This window comes from Oryctolagus cuniculus, chromosome 3 (assembly GCF_964237555.1).
Source record: "Oryctolagus cuniculus chromosome 3, mOryCun1.1, whole genome shotgun sequence".
Classification (NCBI taxonomy): Eukaryota; Metazoa; Chordata; class Mammalia; order Lagomorpha; family Leporidae; genus Oryctolagus; species Oryctolagus cuniculus.
Genome location: NC_091434.1, coordinates 158,036,460 through 158,063,348, shown reverse-complemented (window position 1 = coordinate 158,063,348; position 26,889 = coordinate 158,036,460). Strand labels below are relative to the sequence as shown.

Here is a 26,889-nt window from a genome sequence, read left to right as displayed (position 1 = left end):
AGCTTTGTTTATATCATATTATGGACAAAACTGACTTCCAACCCATGTAGTGCAATGAAAACAGGATCTGTCCTCTGTACTCTGCAGTATAATCTTTCTGTAAAGGAAGTTTGATTTGGCCATGCAAACATTCTACCTTAGGCAATTGAAGTCCAACTATACCTAGCTCCATATCCAGGCCTCATTGTCTCCAACACATCCAGCTCCTGTGCCTATACTTTCCTTCTCCTTTGTCTCTACCTTCTGAGCCCTAAGCTGTTGGAGCTGGTGTCTTATTTGACATTTACCCTGCCCCTTCTACCTAACAAGATGCCGAGTTCTCTGACCATTCTTAGATTTCAGCTGTTATAACACATTATAATGCAAAATGTTTATAAATTTTCACAGAAAATTTTCACCAAGGAGAATATATTTCTTGAAAGTGGTGGCTGTCATTCATTTCTTAAATACAGATTTAGTTACAAAAAGCAGTTCCTACAGCAGGAGGTACATGAGAAAAAGTCTATAAATATGGTAAATAAACGAAAAGAATCTATTTAGGGAAACTACTTGGAGAGTGGTGTTGTGAACCTGCAGAATGGTGTTGCTAAACAAAAGACATTAATTATAAATGTAAAAATTATATTTGACAGAAACTATAAAGTACTATGCCTTTCCTTAGATTATAGAAAATGATTCCTCATATCATCCAAAAGTCGCTGTTTTCCAGTAGACACAGTTATACTGACTTTTACTGTGTCCCTATTAAATTTACTGGTTTGCTGTGTGTTTTGCTTGCCACAGGATGAGAAGTTTATGATAGTGTAATTATCCTTGCCCTTTAAGTATTTTAATGGATTATGGGCAAGAGTGAAGCTATATTTTATCCTCAAAGTAAACCACAAGGAATTTTAAAAGCCTATGCATCTTAATATAACAATTAGCATTATTCCCTGGTTACATTAATGTGATATAATATTCAACTGCTTGATTTTAAACTTTTGTTTGCATTTGTTTTATCAGTATGCAAGGTTGATAAGGTATCTTGTATAATTCTACAATTCGTCTAAAAAAGCAGTATTTTCTAATGTATCAAAAAAGTGTTTCCTAAATAACAACATTTGAAATCTTACTATCTGGTGAAAAGCTCAGATTTTAGTTAAATGCTATAATAATGTTTAAATATTAGATGAATATGAAAGAGTAATTGTCAAAATATCATACTAAATATAAAAAAAGTCAAAGTTCCTTCATTTTATCTTCAGTTATTTAAGTATGAAGAACAATTGACTCTTTTATTATTGTATCTTTGGATTCCCAACTATACTTTGTTCATAGCTGTTTGAATATCTAACAGCAGCTCTCAAGTAAAAGTAATTTGAATATGCTTTGAGGATCTTTTGACTGAAATATGGATAAAATCTGAACTTTATAAATTTGCTTTTCCAAAACAAACACTCAACTTACCTCCAGTAGATGAGAATACCCACAAGTGCCACTAGACAGATAAAAGTCAGGGCTGACACGATCACAAGGGGTATAACTGCCTTCTTCTCAGATTCCAGCCCCTCAGCTAGACCAATACGAGACTCATGGCTACTATTACTGGCCTCTGTAGTCGGAGAAAATGGAGAGAATTGATGTTTAACTGAAGGAAAAGTCACAACAGGTTTCAATCGATTAACTGCAACCTTCATTGCTGTTACTTACCTTTATAATTTCCATTCTGTGATGCAAAGAATGTCTGTGATTATAAGTCAACTTAAGCAAAACAAAGTTTAAAAAGTAAGGCAGGGCTGAAGGACCACAATACACCAGTAGAGATCAACACTCAGTTAAGGGTGCAAGTAAGTAGAGCATTGCCTTGAAAAGCTTTCAAAAAGGGAAATGGAAGTATTAAAATAAGAAAGCTACCACTTTCAAATAAAATGACCAGGAAGAACAATGCTACTTACATAATTACTCTTGATTTTCCAAAATTAACTGTAATGGAATCATTTTTAACCCTGAAATTAGGTAAATAATTAGGAAAAATAAATTGCATCTAAAAAAATCTTAAGATAGTCCTTCTTATAGTATAATAACATTTTAATCCAGCAAAGAATTTTAATCTTAAATGTATGTTTGTTTTAAATGTTATTTTGAATGCCTATCTTACCCACTGTTTTTAAAACAAAAATGAAAACCTAATAGCATATGAATTGTAGGCATAAGTGGATCATAGATATTCTTTTCATATATGTAAGTGTAAATAATCAGAAAGTACAAATTCAGTCCTTGATTTAATTGTAAAATATGTCAAATGGCTGTTTTATAATCATGCATTATCTCACTAGCATTTGGAAAGTCACTGTAACTGGAGATATTCTTCCAAGTGACAAAGAATTTCAGCACAGTGAGTGGTAGTCGTCCCCTCCACTTTGCAGTGGTTCAGTGGGAAACTAAGGTGATTGTGTGTGAGACCTGTTTTTAACACAAAACGCTAACCTTGTTACAAAGTAAGAACACATCTCTTATCCACCTGTGGAAGTGCTGAAAGTACTAAATTTAAGTTCCTCATCAAAATCTACAGGATCCCTATACACTTGTTTTATTTGACACTTCTATATTGTGTCTTAATATTAGAGAGATGGAACAGAGGAAATCGATTTGGGATGGATCACAAAATGGATGCAAACGGAGACCATTATGCTTGGTGAAATAAGCCAGTCACCAACAAATATCCTATGTTTTCCCTGACTTGTGGTAACCAGTGCAAGGAGTACAAAAAAGGTAATGTATATGAGCAAAATTGACATTTTGAGATTTCATTATTGTTTACAGCCCTTGGCTATACTCTTGAGGAACAGTCGTTTTTCTACTTACTACTTGATGAATTCTTTATTTAGTGGAGGGTTAAGTTTGTGATTATAATGTAAATTGAAAGTATATCATTGTAAAAAAATAAAAGTAAGAAAAGAAGGAGGAGGGACGGTGAGAATAAGGGAGACAGGGAGGGTAGGATGGGAAGTATCATTATGTTTTTAAAACTGTATGTATGAAATACATGAAATTGTTCCCTTTATTTAAATAAAAAGATAAATATTCAAGAATAAGAAATTTGAGATATATAATTGAATGTATATCACATTAGGATGTATCTAACTGGAGAGAACTTAAGATTTAAAAGAAAGCTTTATCTTTGATCAAGGTGATGACAGAATGGGACAAGCATTTGATCCACCCATACAAGAAATGTAACGTAGGAATAAAAATGGCACCCACATTTCCCAAGATGTTTTTCTTGTAACAATGGATGCATTTTCTAGGAAAAATTGGAATAGAAAAGTATGAGTAAAAATCATACAACTGTAAAAAAAAGTGAAAATACTTGAATGCCCTGACAATTTCTTTATGAAATTTAGGAAAGCATTGTTGTTTTATCAAAGACATGGTTATTTTCAAATTTTACTATTGTAATATAAACAAAAAATAAATTTGTAGGTAACAAGTAAAATAATCTGTTTAGCAAAGCCTTTGATTCCTAATTATAAATGTTGGTTATCTCCATGATTCTTGGTTTGTGGGTCCCCAGAATTATGACGTCAGTATCACCTGTAACTTGTTATAAATGCACATTTGTGGCCTATCCCAAATCACATCAAATCTTCCTGATCAGAAATTTTATGGGTGGTCAGGCCCAACAATCTGTGGTTTGACAAATCCTCCAGGTGATTTTGATCTGCATTAAAATTTGAGAACCAGTGAAGTAGATCAATGTATACATAAAGTAAGTGTATGTAATAATACAGGTCTTTCTTGACCACAAACACAGCAACATGTATACTGGTATGTATATGTGTTTATATCTATCTAGTGTATGTAATTATACAGGTCTTTCTTGACCATAAACACAGCAACATGTATACTGGTGTGTATATGTGTTTATATCTATCTATCAATGTTTTTATGTATGTATGTGCCACAATATATATGAGCTATGTCTGATTACTTATTGTGATATATGTTTAAGATATATGCACATAAGATATGTAATATACGTCATAAATATACCTCATTTATATACATGAACCATATATACACATCCACACATATATAACTTTTGCATATAGACTTTTCTTAAAAATTCCTTGGGATATATGATCTTAAACTCTTTAACTGAAGCATTAAATGATATTTACGAGACATTTTTCACGAGACATTACATGACAAATGGTTGCTTTTTAATGTATAATGAGGAACAACTAATAGTATTGTTTTTATTCCGTTTAGTTGAGACTAAAATACCTGCTTTGTAATTGTATTTGTATTTGTAGTGTATTTGAATTGCCTAAATGATAATTTACTAATAGTCAATTAGGAAATAAAGAACAAAGACTAATATTTTAGAATATTCCTTTAAACTAAAGCAGTATAATTTAGTATTACAACTTAAACATTGTGTATCTTCTTGTCCTGAATCTTGAAAGCAGTCTCTAAGAGACAGACACCAAAAGCGCATGTTTCCAGGCTGTTTTGCTACTCCATATCCAGCCTGGGTCAAGTACTAGTATTTTTGGGTATCAATTTATTCATATATGAATTGCAGATGTCGACATTTGACATTTAGGTATTATTTTGAGAACCACATCTTTGAAAGCGTTCTATATTCTAGGAAAACACCACCATCATCAGATTAAAAGTTTCAGAAATAGTCTGTATGCATTTGATAAAGGGACATATTCAATTATTGGATAAGAAAAGGTACATTTTTTTTGCAGATATTGCTTAAAAACAAGCAAGACTTTTCCCCTAATTGTTGGATCTCACTTTGTTAATCATGTTGGATTTCATGTTTGTATTATTTTTCCCTTATTAATGGGAGAATATATCCATAATAATTAAGTATATCTAATTAGTGCATTGCAGAAAAATCTGCTAAGTTTCAGCCAGTAATTCTAGGTTTAACATTTTGCTACAGAGTCTTTCTATGAAAGTATCATTTAGCAAGAATATTTTAATGTTACTACCTAGTAAGACAGAAACATGGAACCATTCCTGATATTTCCTAACAAAAATAAAAACTACTATAATTGAGGGTAGGTAGCAATTCATATTACAGTGACCTACAGATTCATTATTCATTCTCACATACCAGATTTTAAGTGCTTAAACTAAGATGTAATATTAAATAGGTACCAAGTCAAAATACAGAAAAAACTTTTCTACCAACATGTACTTTTAATGCTAGTACACTGAAAGGAAAATATACAACTAATTCAAGAGATAAAAATAACAAAGAGGAAAATATAATGAGGTTGATGTCTATGTTTTCAATTATAAATATTTACTTTTATGTAGTAAGAGTGCAACATGTTACTTTAGTCTATTATACTTTACTGTTAATATTTAAGTATTTTCATTATAACTTAAAAAACCTTAGAATTTAATAAAAAACAATTATAAAATTCTTACGATCAATTCAATGAAATTATCTAGTATTTCTTATGCGTAATGAAATTGGGTTTTCCTTTTCTTCCTGTTAGCATTTAAAGCAAGCTCTGTATTATATAAGCTGCAAATAATCTACTCTAAGGAACATCTGGCCAATAAACTAATTTGCATAAAACATATTCACAAATGAAATACATTTCTACAGAAAATGTTTCAGTGTTTTGCATCTTGTCATACAATACCTACACATATTATGCATATTAATACCCCTTATTTAACTTAGAAAAGTGTATAACAGCAAGATCAAAGTAAATTATATTTTATTGGTTCACACTGCCCTCTTTAGGCAATATAGAGGTAATGAAGGCAAAAAATCCAAAAGCTGTTTTGAAACGTTACCATTACCTCTCAAACATGTAGCATAGAATTCTTTTTTTAAGCTCCCCAAGTTGAGAGGGATGTGTGAATTGCCTAATTCCTTTTCTTGGGGTATTTCAGAGAGAGAGAGAGAGAGATGTTTATCTCATATTACTATCAAATTGTATGAATTATTTAATAATTCAGTGAATTAGTTTACAACTTATTTTAGAACATAACTAAGGAAGCTGAAATCATGTACAAATGGTGTATTCCATTCTTACTCAAAAAGCAGTATACTAAAAATGTACCATGCACCCACAGTTGTTTCCACATGTAACAGGTATCCTGTAGAATATGAAATTTTGACAATAAATAAAAACTTCAAACCTATTTTGGACAGAATTAAAGACCAAAACATACTGAATATCCATTTGAAATAATGTAATCACATTTTAAAACTGTAAATTGATTTGTTGAGTATTTTGCTTAAAAAAACATAATGAGCTGTTTAACCAAATTTCTATCTTTCCATGATTTTTCCATTTCACTTTTAGGGTGAGAAAAGCACCAAGCCTCGGTCTATCCTTTTGAACTGTAACTAACCTGCCTCTGAAATGTTGAATACTTCTGAGTGCCCGTTAGTAACAGACGGTGTTGAGGGCCGTGGAGATTTGGGAGTTAGTTCTGAGTCACCTGCTTCCATGACCCCATCAATATCTCTTTCATTAGCATCTGGAAAACTGAAATCTGTGGAAGTCTCATTATCACTAAAGCTATCTGAGGTTCCTTGCCCTGATCCACTCTCTTCATCACTTGTCAGAACTGACCATGCTTTAGACTCTGGAGAAAGAGGAAGCGGGGCTCTACCAGTCTGAGTGTCAGAGTCCTCTTTGCCATTGTGCTTTGCAGGTAGCACACTTGCTGGTGGCGACTTATCAGGCCTTCTGTCCATCCCAGTTTGACTGTCTGAGGTTACCCCTGTGACTTTATTTCCTTCTTCAGAAGTTGCAGGTTGTGAATATGAGAGCAGGTTATTCTGATCCTCAGGACTATTTTCTTGGGTGTCTGATTCATTCATTACCTTTTCCTGTGATTCTCTATAGGCTGAGCATGACATACACTTACTTATGGATAAGCCATCACTCTCTCTGTCATCATAATCATCATCATCATCACCATAATCATCATCAGTGTCACCATCCTCACCACCACCCACCAAATCAGCAACAGTTCTAGCACTGGAACTCAGCCCAAAACTTGCATTAGAAGGAAACAGCAACTTGGTTGTGCCTACAGAACCATCTTGATTGGGAGAAACAGCTGTAATGGAAACATGCTCATTTCCTAAAGAAACAGAAGGATCAGTAGGAGCAAGTGTACCAGAAGCAACTGTTGGAATACCAGTAAATACTCCATCAGTAATGGAGCTTGTGGTGGAGGTGGACAGTTCATCAGAATACACGAGCTTAGTTATAAGTGAATTTGGAGGTTCATCAACTGATAAGATAGGAGTAGCAAATGCATGACTTCCTTGTGGGGGAAAGGCCTGGTTACTCTCCAAGTTGGTAGTCTGGAATAACTCATCAATACTGTAGGAAGAGGTTATTATTTGCTGGGAACTTTTGCTTTTAAGTAAAACTGGCTCAAAGTATTTCTCACTTGCATAAGTTATGCCTTGAAGGGAAGCAGAGTACATATTAGAAGTAGGTGACACATCAAAAACTGGCACGGATGTAGCGTGTAGCATGTTTTCACTTGCAGCAGAATCTGATGCCATGAGATGCAACATTGCAGAACCAATGTTATCAACCTTGGGGGTTTCAACCTTTACTGAATCAGTAGGCACAGTTGGAGTGGCGGTTTTAAGCATGTTGTCAACATCAGAAGCCTGAAAGGAAGGTTGCAGCAATACTTCAGGATTAAAAGAAGCTGAGGTCTCATAAAACAGGAGCTGAGTTGAAGGAAGTAACATCTCACTAGAAGCAGGGTCAGAGGATGCCGGCTCTGAGTCTGCACTAAGCACAAGTTTAAGTGAAGGGTCACCAAACGCTGGAGATGTAGTATGTGTAGGTTGAACTTGACTAACCTCACGCTCAAAAGCTTTAGGAGTGGTATAAGCAGGGGACCCTGGAAGCATGCCCTTTGTGCTAGACATGGAAACAGAGGTTTCGGGCACAGCTGTTCTTTTAGAATGGTAAACCATCTCACTGAAAGAAGAAATCTGCAGTTCAGTCTCATTTCCATATATTATTTCACCTTTAGAAAGCGGCTTATTACCATCACCAAACACAGATGTTGTATATGTAAATTCAGCTACAGAAACAGGTGAAGAAACGTTAGGGGCTGTCAGCCCATCTGTATCAAGCACAAGAAATTCACTATCAGAGGAGGCTCCAGACCACTCCCCATCACCAGAGAGGGCATGAGTAGGCTGCAGTAATGATGCAGTGGGGGTTATTAATGAAGACTTAGGTATTGACACACGGCTAGGGCTGCTAAATAAAGAACCCTGATCAGATACATCAACAGAATCATGCACAGGTATTGCAGAACTGTACGAAACAGCGAAGAAGTGTTGAGAGCCCTCATGATTAGATAAGGCATAAGAAGGTTCAGGGCCTGAAGAACGTGCATGCATCATGACATCACTGCTGGATGGTTCAACTTGAGAAAACAAATGCGTTTTATAAAGGACACCAGATTCACTACCAGATTCCAAGGTCTCTGAAGCAGCGTGAGCAGTGGTCTGATGTGACACCACATCAGAGTATTGAGCAAGGCTGGGTTCTAACAGCACATCACCCCCAGCCACCGGCAGAGAAGCATGCAGGGGCACCTGATCACTGTCAGTAGCTGAAGTACCTTGTGGAAGGATTTGAGAAACTGTATGCAGATGGCGGAACAATTCACTACTGAAGGAAGCAGAGAATGGAAGCAAAGGTGCACCATCATAGGAAGACAGGATGGGTTCAAATGACACATCAACACTGGGAAATACAGGCGTAGCATGCAAGGCCGAATCACTACTTGAAGCAGCAGGGGTAGTATTGAGGATCTGATTGTCAAGCAACAAAGGGGTGACTAGAGGAAAGACTTCACTACTGTGGGAAGGTTGAAGAGGTGTCTCACCATTGTATACTGGTTGGGTTGTCTGCGAGTGTACCACGTGGACAGTGGGGACTGAATCACGTTGTCCAGAGGATGGAGTAAAAGCATGAGGTGTGGCCTCAGTTGCAAAGTAGGCAAAGGTAGAATAAGCTGGCATTTCCACATCTGTGACCGAAGGACCCTGAGGTCCTGGAGAAGGGGACTCGGTTGTCTGAGCAGGTTCATCAATATGTATCTCAGTATAATTAGTCTGGAGAAAGCTCTCTCTACCGGATCCACCATCAGGCTGTGCTGGCACATACGTAGAGCTAGGGAGCCACCCATTTCTGTCACCAGAAGGATCCTTCAGTGACTCTTCTGAGCCTGAGGAAACGGAATCTTCTGAAGTCTTGCTTGTAGACTCTGGTATGAGGATGTCATATGTGATGGCCTCTGGGTTTTCTGAAGAAAATATATACACATGGGATATGTTCTCAGAGACAAATGGCATAGCAGAAGTTGCAGGACTGGAGCCTGAAGAATCATCAGATCCAGAGTCGAGCTTGAAACTGGTCAGTAAGCTTTCTTCCTCGCCAATGTCAGTTGACACCTCTGGATAATCTGTTATAGACACCATCTGTAAAGATTCTGCTGTTCCAGACAAGTTCATTTGCGGATACCTGACATCAGCTTTGGAGTCATCATTTAGAGAAGCTGAAGGGCCTTCCACAGTGTGAGGGGGTAGCTCAGTCACAGGCTCAGAAGTCAAGGAAGTAGCTTTTTCTGTGGCTAAGTCAGCGACTGCCTGGGAGGTTGAAGCTGAAGATGTGTTGGGAATATCACCCTTTCCAGAGAATTCACTTCCTCTTGTTGGGGATCGGTTAGTCTTGGCCTCATTGGATGTAGTCCCTATGCGATTGTAGTGGGTTGTGGTAGAAATGTGGGGTTCCTTTTTCCTTATTTGGTTTGTGGCACTGTCTCTACCCGGATTCACAACAATGTCTTCTTTTCTGCTTTCCTCCTCCTTTGAAAAACAAACAAGATTTAATGGGACTTAAGGAAATAAAAGTGGGATCTTAATAATACTTTATAATGCATTATCATGCTAATCTTCACTCGTGTAATCTTGGGACCTTTTGTTCTCATAAAACATCATGGTAGGGAACCCATGCTTCTATCTTATAGTCTTTATTCTCCCATCTTCAAGACAGAACTTATTTATGGCTGTCTTTATTTGAGCTTTGTGGAAGGAAGCAATTCAGTTAATAGAAATCACACCTCTAATTTATTTATTTATTTGAAAGGCAGAGTTACAGAGAGAGAGGAGAAGAGACAGAATGAGAGAGAAAGAGAGATCTTCCATCTGCTGGTTCACGCCCCAAATAGCCCCAAATGGCCAGGGCTGAGCTGGATCAAAGTCAGGAGCTAGGAACTTCTTCCTGATATTTCACATGGGTGCAGGGGCCAAGCACTTTTGGGCCATCTTCCACTGTTTGCCCAGATGCATCAGCAGGGAGCTGGCTAAGAAATGGAGCAGCAGGGACTTGAAACAGTGCCCATTTGGGATGCTAGCATTGCAGGCAGCGGCTTTGCTCCCTATACCACATGCCAGCCCTGACATCACATCTCTTAAGGAAGACACTGCCGTTGTATTTATTTACTGAATGTGTCTTTTTTTTTTTCGTTCTTTGTTCAGTTCATCAGGCAACAATCTAAATGGCAGTTAGCTTTTTGTAATATAAAATGGTAATAAAACATTTTCAAAGGCCAAAGTAGTTGGTGATTCATAATACTTAATTGTACATTTTTAAAATAAATCATAGTTTTAAAGTCTTCCTAACAGGAAGATTAAGGACTGAAATACGTGGTCAGTATGATTTTGTTATTTTTAAAAACATTTTCTACTAAGACCTCAGCAGATTATAAGATTTATTTTATTTATTTGAAAGACAGAGAAGAGAGAGAGAGAATGTTCCATCAGCTGGTTCACTACTCTAATGGCTGCCAATGACCCAGCCTGGCCAGGACAAATCCAGCAGCCAGGAGCTTCATCCAGGTCTCCCAGGTGGGTATAGGGGCCCAAGCACTTGGGGCATCTTCCACTGCTTTCAAAGTACATTCACAATGATTTAAATGGAGCAGCTGGGATTCCAACCAGCACCCAGATCGGATGCAGATGCTGGTGTTGCACACAATGACTTAATCTGCTATGCCACAATGCCAGTGCCCTAGGTAGATATTTTAACAACTTGTCAAAATATGATTCTAGCACTAGTCATTTCATTTTGTGTTTCCCTTAGAGTCACTACTTAAGAGGCCTAGTCTTTCACACACTTAGTCAACGTAACAGCCAGAATATCCTGGCTAGAACTAAAAAATCGAACAAAAAAAAAAAAAAAAAAAACAAAACAAAAACCCAAAACAAAGAAACAAAGCCTACACTGTGTGTGTGTTCAGAAAATGAAACTGCTGAGGCTTAGTGATGAAGACTCCATTTGGGCTACTACATCCCACATCAGAGAACCTGGGTTTAAGGCCGGGCTCAGCTCCCAGTTCCAGCTTCCTACGAATGCACACCCTAGGGCCAGCACATCCTAGCTGAAGTATTCACGTCCTTGCCTCCCAAACTGAGACCCAAAGTGAGTTCTCAGCTCCTGAATTTTGGCCTGGCCCAGGACTAGTTCTAGAAAAATGAACTAGAGGACGGGAGAACTCTATCTGCCGGTCTCTGTCTTTCAGTGTCTCTACCTTTCAAACAGATACAAATAAATAAATTTAAAAAACTGTCAAGTCAAAACATGATAAGATACCATTTTTAAGTCTATATGAGACATGTTTCTCCCAGTATTTTTGTACTCAACGATTTATCTAAATCATTATCTACTGGGTTATCTATTAGATCTTTTAAGGTTAAATCCCTTAAAAGGAAAAAAAAAATGAAATGAGTAGTTGGCACAGCAGTTAAGACATTGTTTGTGATGTCTGCATCCCGTAATGAAGTATTTGGGTCCTGGATCTCCTTCTGATTACAGCTTCCTGCTAATGCACACACTGGGAGGAAGAAGTGGATGTATCAAGTACGTGGGTCTCAGCCACTCAGTGAGGAGACCTGGATTAAGTTCCAGGCTCCTGGTTTGGCCTGGCCCAGGACTGATTGTTGTGGGCATCTGAGGAGTGAACTAGAGGATGAAAAATTTTTGTCTTTGTCTCTCTGAATTTTAAATATAAAGATATTATATGTATTTAGAAAAAGAAAAATGAGTGTGGGTACAAATGAATCAATGAAAACTTGATCAACATTAGTAGTAAGAATATGAATCTTAAACTATGGGTTCTCATGGGCATGTTTCTCACACAGAGGGAAAACTGCATTGTGTGAAGTACAAGCTTCCAAACTTAACGTCTGCATAATTATTTATTTCAAAAATGTTATGCATTTACTTGAGCAGCAGAAACAGAGAGAGGAGAGGGAGGGAGAAATGTCCCAAATTCCTATAATGGCAGGTGTGTGTGTAGAAGCCAAGGGCTGGGAACTCAGTTCAGGTCTCAAACACGGGTGGCAGGAATCCAACCACTTGAGCCATTATCACTGCTTCCCAGAATCAAATCAGTACATGGAGCCTGGAGCTGAACTCAGGCACCCTGATGCGGGGTGCAGGTATCCTAATTAGTGTCTTAATCACTAGGTCAAGTGCCTGCCCCTGCATCGTTACTTAGAGTTTAATTGTTTGGTTGTTTGTACAGTATTTTCTGAGGCTTATGTGACAATTCTGAGAAGTGAATTGGCTTTATCTGAATTGTTTTTAATGCTGAAAATGGCTACTCTCATAGCTTTGGTGATTAATAGTATTTATTCATGAAATAGTGCATTCTGTTTGATACACGCTCACAAGGACAGCTTCAGAGATTTCACCAAATATGAGTTCTTTCAAAAATTACACGGGGAATGGAGTTAAAAGATAAGTGTTTTTTTTTTAATCCATTTTAGGGAATATGCATTTTCACAGTGTGCATTTCCATGAATTTTTGAACATCCTTTGTATTTTGCTGGATAAAATATTTCCATAATCTACAAACCTAAGTCTTTAATGAAAAGGGAAATAAGAATAATTTTCCTTGACTTTGCTCTTAGTATTTATTGGTTTGAGATAGTTCTCCTTTTAGTAAAAGTTCTTATGGACATTGTTTTATAATCTGACCCAGAGGTTCACTAAGGATTCAGGTTAAGCTTTGTAATGCAGAATTTATAAATTCTTCCTCACCTGTGCAAATCTCAGTATTTGGCTAGTTTTCTGTAATCACTCCAGAGTCTTTCCCCCTACCTAAGAACCACTCAAGTCTTTGCTTTCCTATCCTTGCCCTTGATTCTTAGCAGGTGGTCTTCCTGCTTACAGAGAAAACAAGCCATGAGACAAAACACACCTCTTCACACATGTGCTAACATATCACACTGCATTCAAAATACGTACAATTATCTGTGAATTTAAAAATTAATTTAAAAAAGTGAACCACTGAAGTCACCCTTGCCTGTACATTTTTAAGGCTGATTCTGGTATCTGTGTTTTGAATTTATTCCCTAGGACTAGAACACAATTGAGGATTCCCTCTATTTCATGATTTCTCAAATTCTGAAACAGACCATTCTTATGAATTTACAGGAACTCAGAACATCATGGAAAACCTATAATTCAACTTACAACTATCAATCTGTCTCTCTTCTGCCTTTCACAGATACAGTTATCAAAACACAAGTCTTCTCTATGTGACCCAGTAATTTTGATAAACTCCCACAATAATATCACTCTTCTTCCTCTTCATATTCCCACGTACACTTTGACCTATCCTGCCATAAGCTATGTAGATTCCCAATTTTTATTTGAATTACTTTTTGAATATTTATTTCTTTATTTGGAAGAGCAGAGAGAGGGAAAGACCTTTCATCTGCTGGTTCACTCCAGCAATGGCTCTATCTGGTCCATTGCCAGCAGACAGCAACTCTAACCTGGTCTCCTATGTGAGTGGCAGGGGCCAAGCATTTGGGCCATTTCCCACTGCTTCCCCAGGGACATTAGCAGTGAGCTGAATTGGAGGCAAATCAGCTGGAACTGAAACTGGAACTCTGGTATGACACGCTGGCATTACAAGTGGTGGTTTAACCTGTGGCACTAACATTTTTATTACAACATACTGCTACTCAACTCTTCTTCAGTTAGATATTTTTTGTGAAAAATGTATACATATCACACATGTATCTTTACTGCTTTCTTTTCTAGCAGATTTTAAACTTCTCAAGGTTCAGAAACCTCTGAATCTGAGGGAAGTGATGGACTATTCATCACTCCTACCCTACCAGGTCTTGGTGGTTTCTGTGAAGTCACAATGCCTCGTGTCAACATCACTCATACTCAGTGATTACTTGATGCAGATCTGACTGCAGACATTTTGACAGACAGTCTTCCCCATATTTTCTATGAAGTTATTATGGCTCTTTCTTTCTTTCTTTCTTTCTTTCTTTCTTTCTTTCTTTCTTTCTTTCTTCCTTCCTTCCTTCCTTCCTTCCTTCCTTCCTTCCTTCCTTCCTTCCTTCCTTCCTTCCTTCCTTCCTTTTTTCTTTTTTCTTTTTTCTTTTTTCTTTTTTCTTTTTTGACAGGCAAAGTGGACAGTGAGAGAGAGACAGAGAGAAAGGTCTTCCTTTGCCGTTGGTTCACCCTCCAATGGCCGCCACTGGTGCGCCGCGCTGATCCGATGGCAGGAGCCAGGTGCTTCTCCTGGTCTCCCATGGGGTGCAGGGCCCAAGCACCTGGGCCATCCTCCACTGCACTCCCGGGCCACAGCAGAGAGCTGGCCTGGAACAGGGGCAACCAGGACAGAATTGGCGCCCCGACTGGGACTAGAACCCGGTGTGCCGGTGCCGCAAGGTGGAGGATTAGCCTAGTGAGCCACGGCGCCGGCTCTATGACTCTTGTTCCATGGTTTTGATCCATGTCACAGCTGCTATCCTTCATGACTCCCATTTTAAAATGTGTAGTGTAGCCTTCACACACTGTCCCTGGTGCAGGGGGCTGCCTCACTCCTGCCCACCCCGATGAAGCCCCAAAGCAAGAAACTCAGGGGACAATGGGCAGCGCACACGAGCAGCCGGATGCCGTGTGTGTGTGTGTGTGTGTGTGTGTGTGGAGGTACTGTATTTTTCAAAGTTGCATATTTATATTTAGATAGAGCCTAAGCAATATCTTCCAAACAATTCACTTCCATATCCAAAGTTTGATAACCATCAGGTGCACTTCACACATTTGCCAGCCTCTGCCATTCATAGTGTTTCCATCCCGTCTCAGAACCACGCTCCAGAACGAAACATGAAGACATGGACTGCCACTGATTTGATGCTTTATTACACAGTTAATTTCAACAGCATGAAAGAGTCTCAGTTTCCCAGTGTAAGTTTACCAGCCACTGCTCCTATGCCCATCATTTTAAATCCCCGTCTATGCAGTGGGAGCTGATTCTTTTTTCCTCAGCAGTGCCAGTGTACCCGCCCCCCTGCTATTTCAAAGGATGTGGGCTGCTGCCACTTCCCTCAAAAACACCAAATGCAATAAGACTTCTCTTACTCTTCTAGGTAATAGCCTTCCACCTCCATGAAGTAATGCTGAATTGTGAGTCTTCTCAGCTCTGTTAGGCGTCCTCTCCCTCAGGACATTGTATGTGCTTTCTAGGCCTTCCCACACCCTCCATCCTATGTCTCCACTACGCTGTGCCCAAAGATGGACCAGGGTACTCCCCAGCAGGTTCCTCACCTGGCTGGTCACCACAGGATGGCTCTGTCCCACTATCAGGGCCACAGCAACTGCTGGACTAGCCTCTTTACACCTTCTCTTTGCCTTTCAGGGGTGGGTGTAACAATAAGTCCCCAATATCTCCAGCCAACATCATCTCTTGCTGGTTTCCCACACACCTGTGAATACTTCTTTTTATGAAATTAACCTCAATGATTCCACTTGAGTGTGGCATCTGCCTCCTGTTGGGACTTGGATTGATACACTGAATTATTTTCTTTCCTCCTGCTCAGTAACCTTTCTTTGACTATAAAAAGCCAGTTTGTTACAGTCACTTTTCCAACAGGAACATCTTCTGTGTTTGCAATACATGAAACCAGAAAGCTCACAGCACGCACAGCATTTGGTGTCCACCTATTCTTAAGTATCATGACCAGAACGAAGGTACACAAAGTCACCTTTATAGCTAGTTCTCCTGGAAAAATACAACACTTAGTGCAATGTTTTAGTCCAATGGAGAAATTGACTGGAAATCAACAATGGAAATCTTAAAATAATTGTTGTAAGCTTGCAGTGAAGGCTGTGTTAAAAGTGTTCATTGAGAAGAAAAACAAAAAATCAACTTAATAGCTATAGCTCAGAGCTACAATTATTTTGAAAGTTCTTTTTTTCATTATCACCAAACATTTAACATGCTTTTATTTACATTCACCAGTGTCTTCCAATTTCATCATAAATTAATTATCTAGCACATGATAATACAGCTTAGCAGGTAGCCCCACAATGAAGAATGCAACACTAACACTTATTAGTGCAATAATATCTATAATGTAAGCAACAACTCAAAATGGACTTTTCAATTTTAAAACCTTTAAATATATAAAATGATCATTATACCTTGATTATCTCTTCAGTTCCAATTAATTCAGGAAAAAGATCAAGTTCTACAAAATTAAAAACAGAATAATTAAAATTTTCATTCAACTAGTTAGTTAAAGCATTGTGGGTTTACTTTTGGATGAAAAGAGGAAAAAAGAACAGCAACATAGTTGTTAGCATTAAAAAATACTGAATCTTCTAGAATAAAAATTGCAAATTTCTGATAGCAGTTTTCAGTATTACTGAGCACTGCTTACTTCACACCTACCACATCAACTTATTTGTGCTGCATCACAAGATTGATCTCTAGCTTCTGCTCCGATGCTTTACCTCACTCCTACCCCAGGTCTCACTGACGCTAACAGACAGGACAGTGTAACTGACTTAACTGAATATAAAGAAACTCAAATAATTTTTCACCCGTGCAGAAATCTTTTTACCCTTACAGGGCTGATAAATGTGTAGCTGGGGAAATTCCAGGAACTTTCTGGAGCACTGGCAGGATTGATTTTCTTATCCCGTGTGCACATTCTGGAATTCCGCTTCTGATCTAAAGTAATCCTCTGATTTGGGCTCACTTATTTGATATGCACCAGCTAAAATGTTTTCCATCAGGTCCTCACCAGAGCTCACATTAGGAAGGACAAAAGGGAATGATTCCTCTGTGTTTTCCTCCTTGGGAAGCTCAGCTAGTGCTGACTATGCAAAGCCTGAGGTAGCCAGGCTCATCCAAGTCCATTTTTTCCCAATCAACCATAATGGACATATTTTTAACACAGAGACATCTCAATGCTAAAACAAGACCTATCAGGATATGTTAGGAAAGACTAGGAGCTGGTTTATTCTCTCCAGGTAAGAATCCAGCCACATTGACATTTCTGTTGGATCATAGAAGGGTTTTCCCTAAGTCTTCATCAGACCTGTGTAGTTCATGAGGAAGACAGAGAGATGTGGTGAGGGCTCAGGCATCAATACAACGATGTTCTTCTTACTCCTACGCTTTTGTAGAAGTTCATTCCACCTCCAAAGTATATGCTCTTTACTATCCTAGTGCTGTAGATGTTTTAATGTCCTCAAAGAAAATGCACATTCCATAGAAATATCAAAACATAACTGAAGGAACATCAAATGTTTATTGTGCTCAGACCTATTTTCCAAGACTGACTTTCTTGAGTTTATTTTTCTTGAAAATTTCTAGGTGCTAATAAATGTTAAAAAAAAAGACAAAGCTCAGCATGAGTTCTATCTAGAAGAGAATTTAAGTAAAGTCTGCACATATGTCTGGCTCCTGAGAAGACTGAGATGAAGTTAATATTCTTGACAACTTGGCTGTTTTAAAATTACTTACCTGAACAAAGTAGTGTGCTGTCAAAATAAAAATAACCACTAGTAACAAATTACAATCATAAATTTTAATTCTCAATTTTCATTGTTAAAACTAAGCAAGATTTGGAACCTTTATTTGGCTCATTAGTGGTTTCATTCTACTTTTGGCCCTGTGAAATTCTTTTTCCATTCTCTGATTTTCAGGCTCCTTATTCTTAATATTTCCAAATTAAAATAATTTCAGTTGTCTCAATCACTTGCAGCTCTGTGGCCTCCAAGAATTCAGTACACATGGATTTAAAACTGAGAAGCAATTAAAATAATCTTTGACGTGGCTTTCTAATGGCTATAGCTAAAGAATTCCATACATATGAAAACCTTCAAATTCAGTACTAAGACAATATCCAGGTTTATTGAACATATTTAAAATGGAACTAGCACTGTAGGCTTTTCATGTACCTTTAAAATACTTCAACGTTAATATGAACAAATCATAAACAAAGACTTGTTAGTGATACATATACAATATGCATGGATTTCAAATTTTTTTGCACCAGGGTAAATTTATCTTTTAATTCCAGTTTCTATGAACTTTGTGATGAACCTACATACTGTAGATTTTTCTGTGAAAAGACTGCAAAAAAATCTCAAGGATATTCTATTCTTTTTAACATGCTTAAGAAGATGTTTTAAAATTTAAAGACATGGTCTGGGCCCAGCTCTATGGTGTAGCAGGTTGTGCTGCTGCCTGCAGTGCTGGCATCCTATACGGGTGCCAATTTGAGTCCCAGCTGCTACAGTTCTGATCGAGCTCCCTGCTAATGCTCCTGGGGAAGCAGAGGAAAAATGACCCAAGTGCTTGAGCCCTTGCACCCACATGGGTGACCTGGAAGAAGCTCCTGACTCTAGGCTTCAGTCTGACCAGCTCTGGTCATTGTGGTCATTTGTGGAGTGAATCAGTGGATGGAAGAGCTTTTTCTCTCCCTTTCTCTGTAATTCTACCTTTTAAAAACACATAATCTACCTTCATCTATGTTTGTATTTTTTAACTGGTTTTGCTACTTTTTTATGTTTGTATTTTTAATGGGCAAAGGCAATTTTTAAAATTTAATTGTCAGGCTTGGATTGGGGTATGTGTTATTATCACACTGAGGATTGTTCCACTTTCTCTCAATATTTTTAGTTTATATTGCATTTCATTTTACCCTTTTATCAGAGCACAAATGATATGGATTAGGATTCCTTATGGGTTAAAATACAGGATTTCAATCCAATCACCTCCCCTCATGACTATTGGTGCCTTCTTCTATAATTGGGCTTATTAGTTACCTCCTGAGTAAGACATTTGCTCTGGGCCTCCTTGTACTCTAAGGCAACCTAGCAGGGCCAAAGCAGCCCTCTGAGATGCCGCTGACTCCATGACATCACGCCAAGTGCTCTGCCTTCACACTGGTAACTCCATTCTGAAGGAGTTTCATTTGGGTTTCCACCTGGACTCAGGTTGCTTCAACTGAATGAAATTCTGGTGGCTTCCCAGGAAAATATCAATGCTCCCACTCCCTCGACGCCAGAAGTCTTTTGTTAAACTCCTTCAGAACAACTTTGAAGTTAAATAATTTTGGAAGGTTGTTTCTGTTCTAAGGATTCTGAAGTCACACTTCTGGGTCTGTGAGCTCAAGATCCTGGCACCCAAGGTGTAGCTCTGTTGATTGGTGCTGGGTCTCACATTAGGTCCCCCTTGGCTTAAGGTTCCCTCACAAACAACGGCTGATATTTCAGGGAACACTGGCTTGACTCAAGTACTATTGAAATATTAAATAGCTAAGAAAAATGCCAATGTATCGACTTGTCTCACTTTATCACATTATACTCCAAAAAAGCTAGGAAAACCTCTGATGTGAACAAAGCATTTTTTTTTGTGAGTGGATACTGAAAATTCATGTTCATGTAATAACTGGACAAAAGCTGTTGATCCATTGTGGTTTTGTTTGGGGGCACATGTGATTTTATATTTTTCTTTAAAGTAGCATGCCAGTAATACACTAATAGTTCACAATATAAACAAGCGACACTGATGTAGGTTCATAAGCAAGGCTTATTTAATCATTGGAAAATATGCCAAGTTTCACAGTGCAAAAGGTAAAAGCAATGTAGACTGTAATGCTTCAAAACATGATCTTAAATATCATTATATAATGATACTAATTGTTTACGGTGTTATAGGCAGAGTGGGGACAGATGTATGGTGATTTAACAAGACAATTGTATACAACTGAAAAGCACACAGTAACAGCAAAAAAAATGTTGATTTAACTCAATATTCATTTAAACTTAACAAATAATTATTAAGGCCCTAGAACATATATGTAAATAATGACATTTATAACTAAAATCATTAGCTCTATATTGTAGAAGAGAAATGAACACAATTATCTTAGTTACAGTGAAATAAATATATTTATCAATTATTACTATTGAATAATTAAAATATATTATGAATTATTAATCATTCAGTTTTACAAAATATCTTTTAAAGTACTTTACATATCTTTTCAATATTAAAAAGCCTTCCTAGACAAAATTAAGTTTGTTTCTGAGTGTGAATTTTTATGCTTACTTTAAAATAACATTTTTTTTTGACAGGCAGAGTGGACAGTGAGAGAGAGACAGAGAAAGGTCTTCCTTTGCCATTGGTTCACCCTCCAATGGCCGCCGCAGCCGGTGCACCGCGGCCGGCACACCACGCTGATCCAATGGCAGGAGCCAGGTGCTTCTCCTGGTCTCCCATGGGGTGCAGGGCCCAAGCACTTGGGCCATCCTCCACTGCACTCCCTGGCCACAGCAGAGAGCTGGCCTGGAAGAGGGGCAACCAGGACAGAATCCGGCGCCCTGACCGGGACTAGAAGCTGGTGTGCCAGCGCCACAAGGCAGAGAATTAGCCTAGTGAGCCGCGGCGCCGGCTTAAAATAACATTTAAAATAATACTTAATGGACATTAGTTTATGATGATAATGTATACAATAAGTATAATTAATTATACGAACAATAAGATCATCTAATTATCAACTTAAATGAACAACTTAATGAAATTATTGTTAAGTACATAATTTGGAAGACTGAGTTTTGCCTCACAGATATTGATCAGAATATTTGAAATCTACAAAAGCGAGGCAATTATAAATCACCTCCTTCACTTTTGAATAAAGGCAATGAATAATACAGCATTTAAGAAATAGTTTTTCCTAAATAATAATAGAATAATTTAATGGACATACTACAATGTTACCAAGGTAATGAAACAGCATGAAGGACAGGATGAAATGGTGCTAATAAAAATCATGAAATAACAGCAAACTCAAAAGTTTCTTACATCCATATTAGCTTCATAAATAATAAAATTCATAAATGTTATCAGTACTGAATCTGTGTTTTTACCAAACTGCAAGCCAGTAATGTTGTCAACTGATTTTTTCTGTAATATAATTACCATAAAAACAATATTTAAAGTGATGTAATTTTAATACTGAATTGTAAAGATATGGATTGAAGTGTCATTGCAGGCTTTAAGGTCAGAAAGAATAAACTCTATAAAGGAGATAATGTTTGGCTATGAAGAATAGGAAAACCTTAAGCTTTCAGTAAAATAACTTTTGATGAAGAAATGGTTGATAGAAATAATTAGGAAATAGTTCAACTAAGTTTCTAATCCTTGGATTTTAAGAGGCATTTGGGCTCTTCCTGTAAGTGGCCTTAGATGATCTGCAAAAATGGTTTGTTACTCACTTGACCCAGAAAACCCCACAAAATCATGCAAATCAAGAGATTCAAATCTTCATGTTCACTTTAAGAATACCAGAGAAACTGCCCAGGCCACCAAGGGTACACATATTTGAAAAGCCACTAAATACCTGAAAGATGTCACATTGAGGAAGCAATGTGTACCATCCCATAGGTACAATGGTAGAGTTGGTAGGTGTGCCCAGGCCAAGCAATGGGGTTGGACACAGGGTCGGTGGCCCATATAAAGTGCCTTGAAAGTGCAGAGAGTAATGCTGAGCTGAAGGGTTTGGATGTAGATTCTCTGCTCATTGAACACTCCCAGGTGAACAAAGCCCCCAGGATGCGCCACCGTCCCTACAGAGCCCGTGGTCAGACTAACCCACACATGAGCTCCCCGTGCCACACTGAAATGATCCTCACTGAACAGGAACAAATTGTTCCTAAACCAGAAGAGGAGGTGGCACAGAAGAAAAAGACATCCCAGAAGAAACTAAAGAAGCAAAAACTTATGCCTTGGGAATAAATTCAGCATAAAATATATTCCAATTAAAAGAAAAAAAAGAGGCATTTGGTACCAGAACATCAAATCAAATACCATCTTTTACTTTGAAACTTCATTGCTGTGCAAAATGCTTTAGGGGAAAGAGACATCCATGGAGATTAAATGGTTGTCCAAACTAACATCTCAGTATTACAATGTTCAATAGTGTCCTGATCCTTTAAACAAATAGAAATTAAGTTTAGTGTTTATTATTTTGTACAAATGCTATACATTATATAAGAATATTTTACTTTGTGCCATTATAAAATTACTTTAAAAGGATCACTTAGAAATTACTTCTGTAGAAAACAGACATTTGATCTGTCTTTCATAGCTAATAAGCTTCTCAAAACCAGAAACCAATAAAATATTGAGAAAGTTTAAAATTTTTACATGGTAAATAGATTGACAATATCAAACAAATAGCCCAGAGTATATTGTTGCAAGCTCATGAGAAATAGTTTATCTGTGGATACTGAGTAGCATAATTAAAACAAGACAGTACAATTAAGTGAATATGTTCAACATAATTCATGCTCTAAAATGCACACAAAAAAGATAGAAGAAATTTTTTAGCATGCCATTTTTCAATCAGTTCACCTACAGTATTGGCCAATATGGTCAATGTTGTACTGGTGACAGATGTCATTTTATGGGTGGATCAATACAGAGAACTCTGATGATGTTGCCGTTCAGTGGAGTTAGCATGATTTCAAACAGTGAAAACCATGGTCAATTACTTTGATAATTGCCTTTCAAGAAAACTTAGAGTCCCCATTCCATCTAAAAATATATTGATTTTGCAAAGTAGCACTAAATCAAAACAATAGGTAAAATGATTATACCTAGGCCATGAGGTAGTCATAAGAAATACCAAATGATGATGTAGCCACCATGATAGCAGTGATATTCATTAGTTGTAATTATCAAGTTCTGAATTCAATGATTTGGAAAGATACCTTTAATAGTATTTAATCCTCTGACATGTATTCTTTTAGACTCAACTTGTTAGAACAACTATGGCAAGTTGATTAATTGCCACATATTTTATGTAAGCTCACTTTGGATTAAAAGTTCTTGCTATAGTATTTAGGCAACAAAAGCACACAAGAGCACATCAGTGTTCCTTCCATATGCAAAACTGAATATGTTATAATTAATACAAATTATAACTATTAATTTACATTAAAACATAAAATTTCAATGAGTTGTCTCATGGTAGGGATAATCAAAGAATATTTACATGTATGTAAGTATATAAAATACATTTATGTATGATGTGTATACACGCATACACAATTACATTCTATTATTTTAAAACTGCTTACTTTAACCAAAAAAGAACAAATTTAATTGCATAAATTTGTAAATTGTCAAATTAAGATGGCCAGTATTGATTCAGTTATTGCACATGCTCTGAGATCAAAAGATTTTCCATAATACTTTGAGAAGAAGCATGCAAATAAAACACAATTAGAAAGAAAAATTATTTGGTTTATTTTGAGGAGATCATGTTGTCAAATTAACTAAGAGGAAAGCACACCCCTGACGAAATTATAACAAATGGATAAAATAACTAAGATAAACTATTCGGGTGCTTTGTATAGGTATTGCAAAGTACCTCACATGATCTTAGAATCATGTTTATACTTACTACAAAATGTTTTGGGAGCTGAAAAACGAATTAAACACAATTTAAATCAACTCTTACTTTTCCAAATTCGTAGTTTCAATGCTTTTGCATTGAAATTATCATTGATGACCATTGTAAAATTATAAGTAGGTTTTGTTGCTCTTAATTTATAAATAGAAATCTTCATACTAAGAATACATTTCCTTATTGTCTTGCACAAGATCCACTGAAAGAAGCAAGTCGTATAGCTCATGAAATTACCTGATGATAGAGACTTAAATCTTTTCACTTTTGTTCAAAAGAGTATAAAAAGTCAGAAGGAAAGCACTAATACATTCAGTAATTAAACCAGACTCATTTAAATAGAGAACATAAAGATATGTCAGAGAGTACTTACCGGCATCATCAGCAGGCATGTCAACAATCAGCTGGTCGCTGTATTTTCCATATAAGCCATTGGTGCATATGGCTACTATTTGAAGGACATAACTCATATTGGGAAGTAAATTATTGAGAATAGCACCCTAAAAAAGATACTAGGTATTAAACAAAGACATCATTATCGTAGGATAATACCCTGGAAATCTGTCCTAGAAAACATTTCCTCATTTGTTAATGGAAAATATTTACATTTTATTCACCTAAGAAAAAGCCATGTAAGTTAAATTTGAACTTGTTTTGGTTTTTAAAAATCAGCTGTAGAGGGGCTGGAGTTGTGGCATAGCAGGTTAAGCTGCCACCTGTGATGCCAGCATCCCATATGAGCACCAGTTCAAGTCCTGGCTGCTCCACTTCCAATCCAACTCTCTGCTTATGGTCTGGGAAAGCAGTGGAAGATGGCCCACATGCTTGGGTCCCTGCCATCCACTTGAGAGACAGGATTGAGTTCCAGGCTCCTGGTTTCCCACCTGGCCCAGCCCTTGTCATGCAGCATTTCGGGATGAACCAGTGAATGGAAGCTCTCTCTCTCTCTGCCTCTCTCTGTATTTCTGCCTTTCAAACAAATAAATAAACCTTAAAAAAATTCAATTGTAAAGTTTCAATTTTAACTAGAACACATCTAATTCGTAAATAAGAATTAAAAACTAAAAATTAAAGTTGGACAAATAAACTGTGCAGCATTTACAAATAAGGAGCAAAATCTAACGAGCACAGTGAGAAACAGTTATCTCTATGTCCTAACAACAAATACGCAAGACAGTAACAGAACTATCATCTTCTTCCCATAATTATGAAATGAAAAATATTTACTTATAAATTCCTCAATTCTCCCAGATAACAGTGTTTCTATATTTTAGACAAGTGAATTAAATGATTGTTAAAAGATTTAACATTTTGTCCATATTCCTTTATGCATAAGGACACTGACAACTTTTATTTAAATGCAGGCTCCCAGGTTTTGCAGAACTCTAGTGATGTGAATGGGGAATGCAGTGTGTTCTCATTGGTAGTGGGGTGTTACTGGAACCACATCCACTTGAGGGTTTGTCCACTCCATGCAACTGTCCCTAACTGAAGCAAAGTTTGATATTGGGATACTCAGGCTACAGAAGGAATCTGTATTCTCTTTCCTTTCATTCATTTGTGTGGGTGGAGGGAGGGAGAGGTGGATCTTTTTTTAACAAGAATTACCTGTCTTATGTCCCTAGTGTCTGACCTAATCATGACTTCACTCTTGTCACCTGGAAACTAGATTCAAAGAAAAGGACTTGCAAGTCCCCTACTCTATTCTTCCTCTGCTGGCATAGCATAATGGGGAAAGCACTATGTAGAAAGAGCACTGAGGTTTTCAGCCTAGTTTTTCCACAACTGTAGGATCTTAATCAGGGTATTTGACTGTCCTCCAAGTTTCTTTATTTGTACAGAGAGGACACAGTACATGACTTTCAGTTCATAAGTATTCTTTATGTATCTACTCCGCAATGTTGTTGGCAATGTCTCGGTCTCCCTGAAATCAATGCAACTTTTGACAAATTTAGTATAGCTACTGCTTGGCTCCACCCTGCCAGAAGCTTTCATAAAAAGTCTAATATACCAGAGGGCAACAACATACAATCATTAGTAAGTTCTTACCTTGGAAATTAAACTATGGTGTTATCACACATAAAGCAATTGATGTTATAGTTACCAAGTCTTGATAGCCATCTGTCAGAAACTCATGCTTGGTCTGATCATTGCCTTCCAACTGCTGATAGAGGACTGCAAACCTCTCGATCATGGCATCATACACGACTCGGGGTCTTTCCCATGTAACAAGAAGGCTGGTGTAGTTCTCCGGGTCAGCCTGCACATTTTCTGGTTCTGAACTACAAACTTCAGAGAGAAAAAGGACAGTTACTGACATCACTGCTGGCCCCCAGGGCTTTAATAAATCGTATTCTATGAACATTGTCTTATATGTTATCTGTGGAGATTTTGGTTATGCCATTTCCTCTCTTTAAAACACTCTTGCCTTCCCTCCTCTCTCTCCCTGTTCCAGTCCTCCAGTCCCATCAGGAAAGGTCTTGGTTGGATGCCCCCGCCTTTGGTCTCTACTGACGTCATCTGTCTCATGTTCAACTGCCTGTTTTATTTCACCATTTTACCACTATTATTGCATTATTTGAATGCTTTCTTACATTTTTTTCTGAATTAGCCTCAACTTCTCTAGATTGTAAATATAAGAATAGCTATTTATTTCTCTGTTTCTAGAACATGGTCTTGAATACATCTGGTACACAAATTCACTTTTAGAAATAAATGAATGCAGATACCTTCAATCTCATTGTGTCTTTACTCCTTTTGTTTGGAACCCAATAAATGTAGTTAGCACAAGTAGAGGAGAATTTCAATCACAAAAGATGGTCTATTAGCAAGCATTTTGTTATTAGAATTAATTAAAAATTCCCAACCAAAGAAACCCATAGAACATAGAACAACTAGAACTCATTTTCAGTATTTTTCAGGTCTGCTTAAATACACTTTAGCATCATAAATAAAGAAAACAATTTTGTGGAATTAATTAGTTTTTCTCATTGAAAAATGGTGAAAAATCATTCAGACACCTCTAAAAATAAATTTAAGCCCAAGTTTGAGATTCATGCCAAAAATCTAGT

The 26,889-nt window shown here is 37.2% G+C and overlaps 1 protein-coding gene across 4 annotated transcripts in view; it reads right to left on the bottom strand.

Moving 5' to 3' along the window:
- The window catches only part of PTPRZ1 (protein tyrosine phosphatase receptor type Z1), a 199,500-nt gene that overhangs the window by 42,459 nt on the left and 130,152 nt on the right, over window positions 1-26,889 (bottom strand). For 2 of the 4 annotated variants that reach the window (XM_051848907.2, XM_051848908.2), the window contains exons 9-13: window positions 25,923-26,107; window positions 24,192-24,318; window positions 16,533-16,579; window positions 6,376-9,883; window positions 1,447-1,591 (exon numbers count right to left, since the gene is read on the bottom strand). In XM_051848907.2, coding sequence (XP_051704867.2) covers window positions 1,447-1,591; window positions 6,376-9,883; window positions 16,533-16,579; window positions 24,192-24,318; window positions 25,923-26,107 — 4,012 coding nt within the window. The remainder of the gene's footprint in view (window positions 1-1,446; window positions 1,592-6,375; window positions 9,884-16,532; window positions 16,580-24,191; window positions 24,319-25,922; window positions 26,108-26,889) is intronic. The other 2 variants (XM_051848909.2, XM_051848910.2) reach the window with 1 other exon arrangement.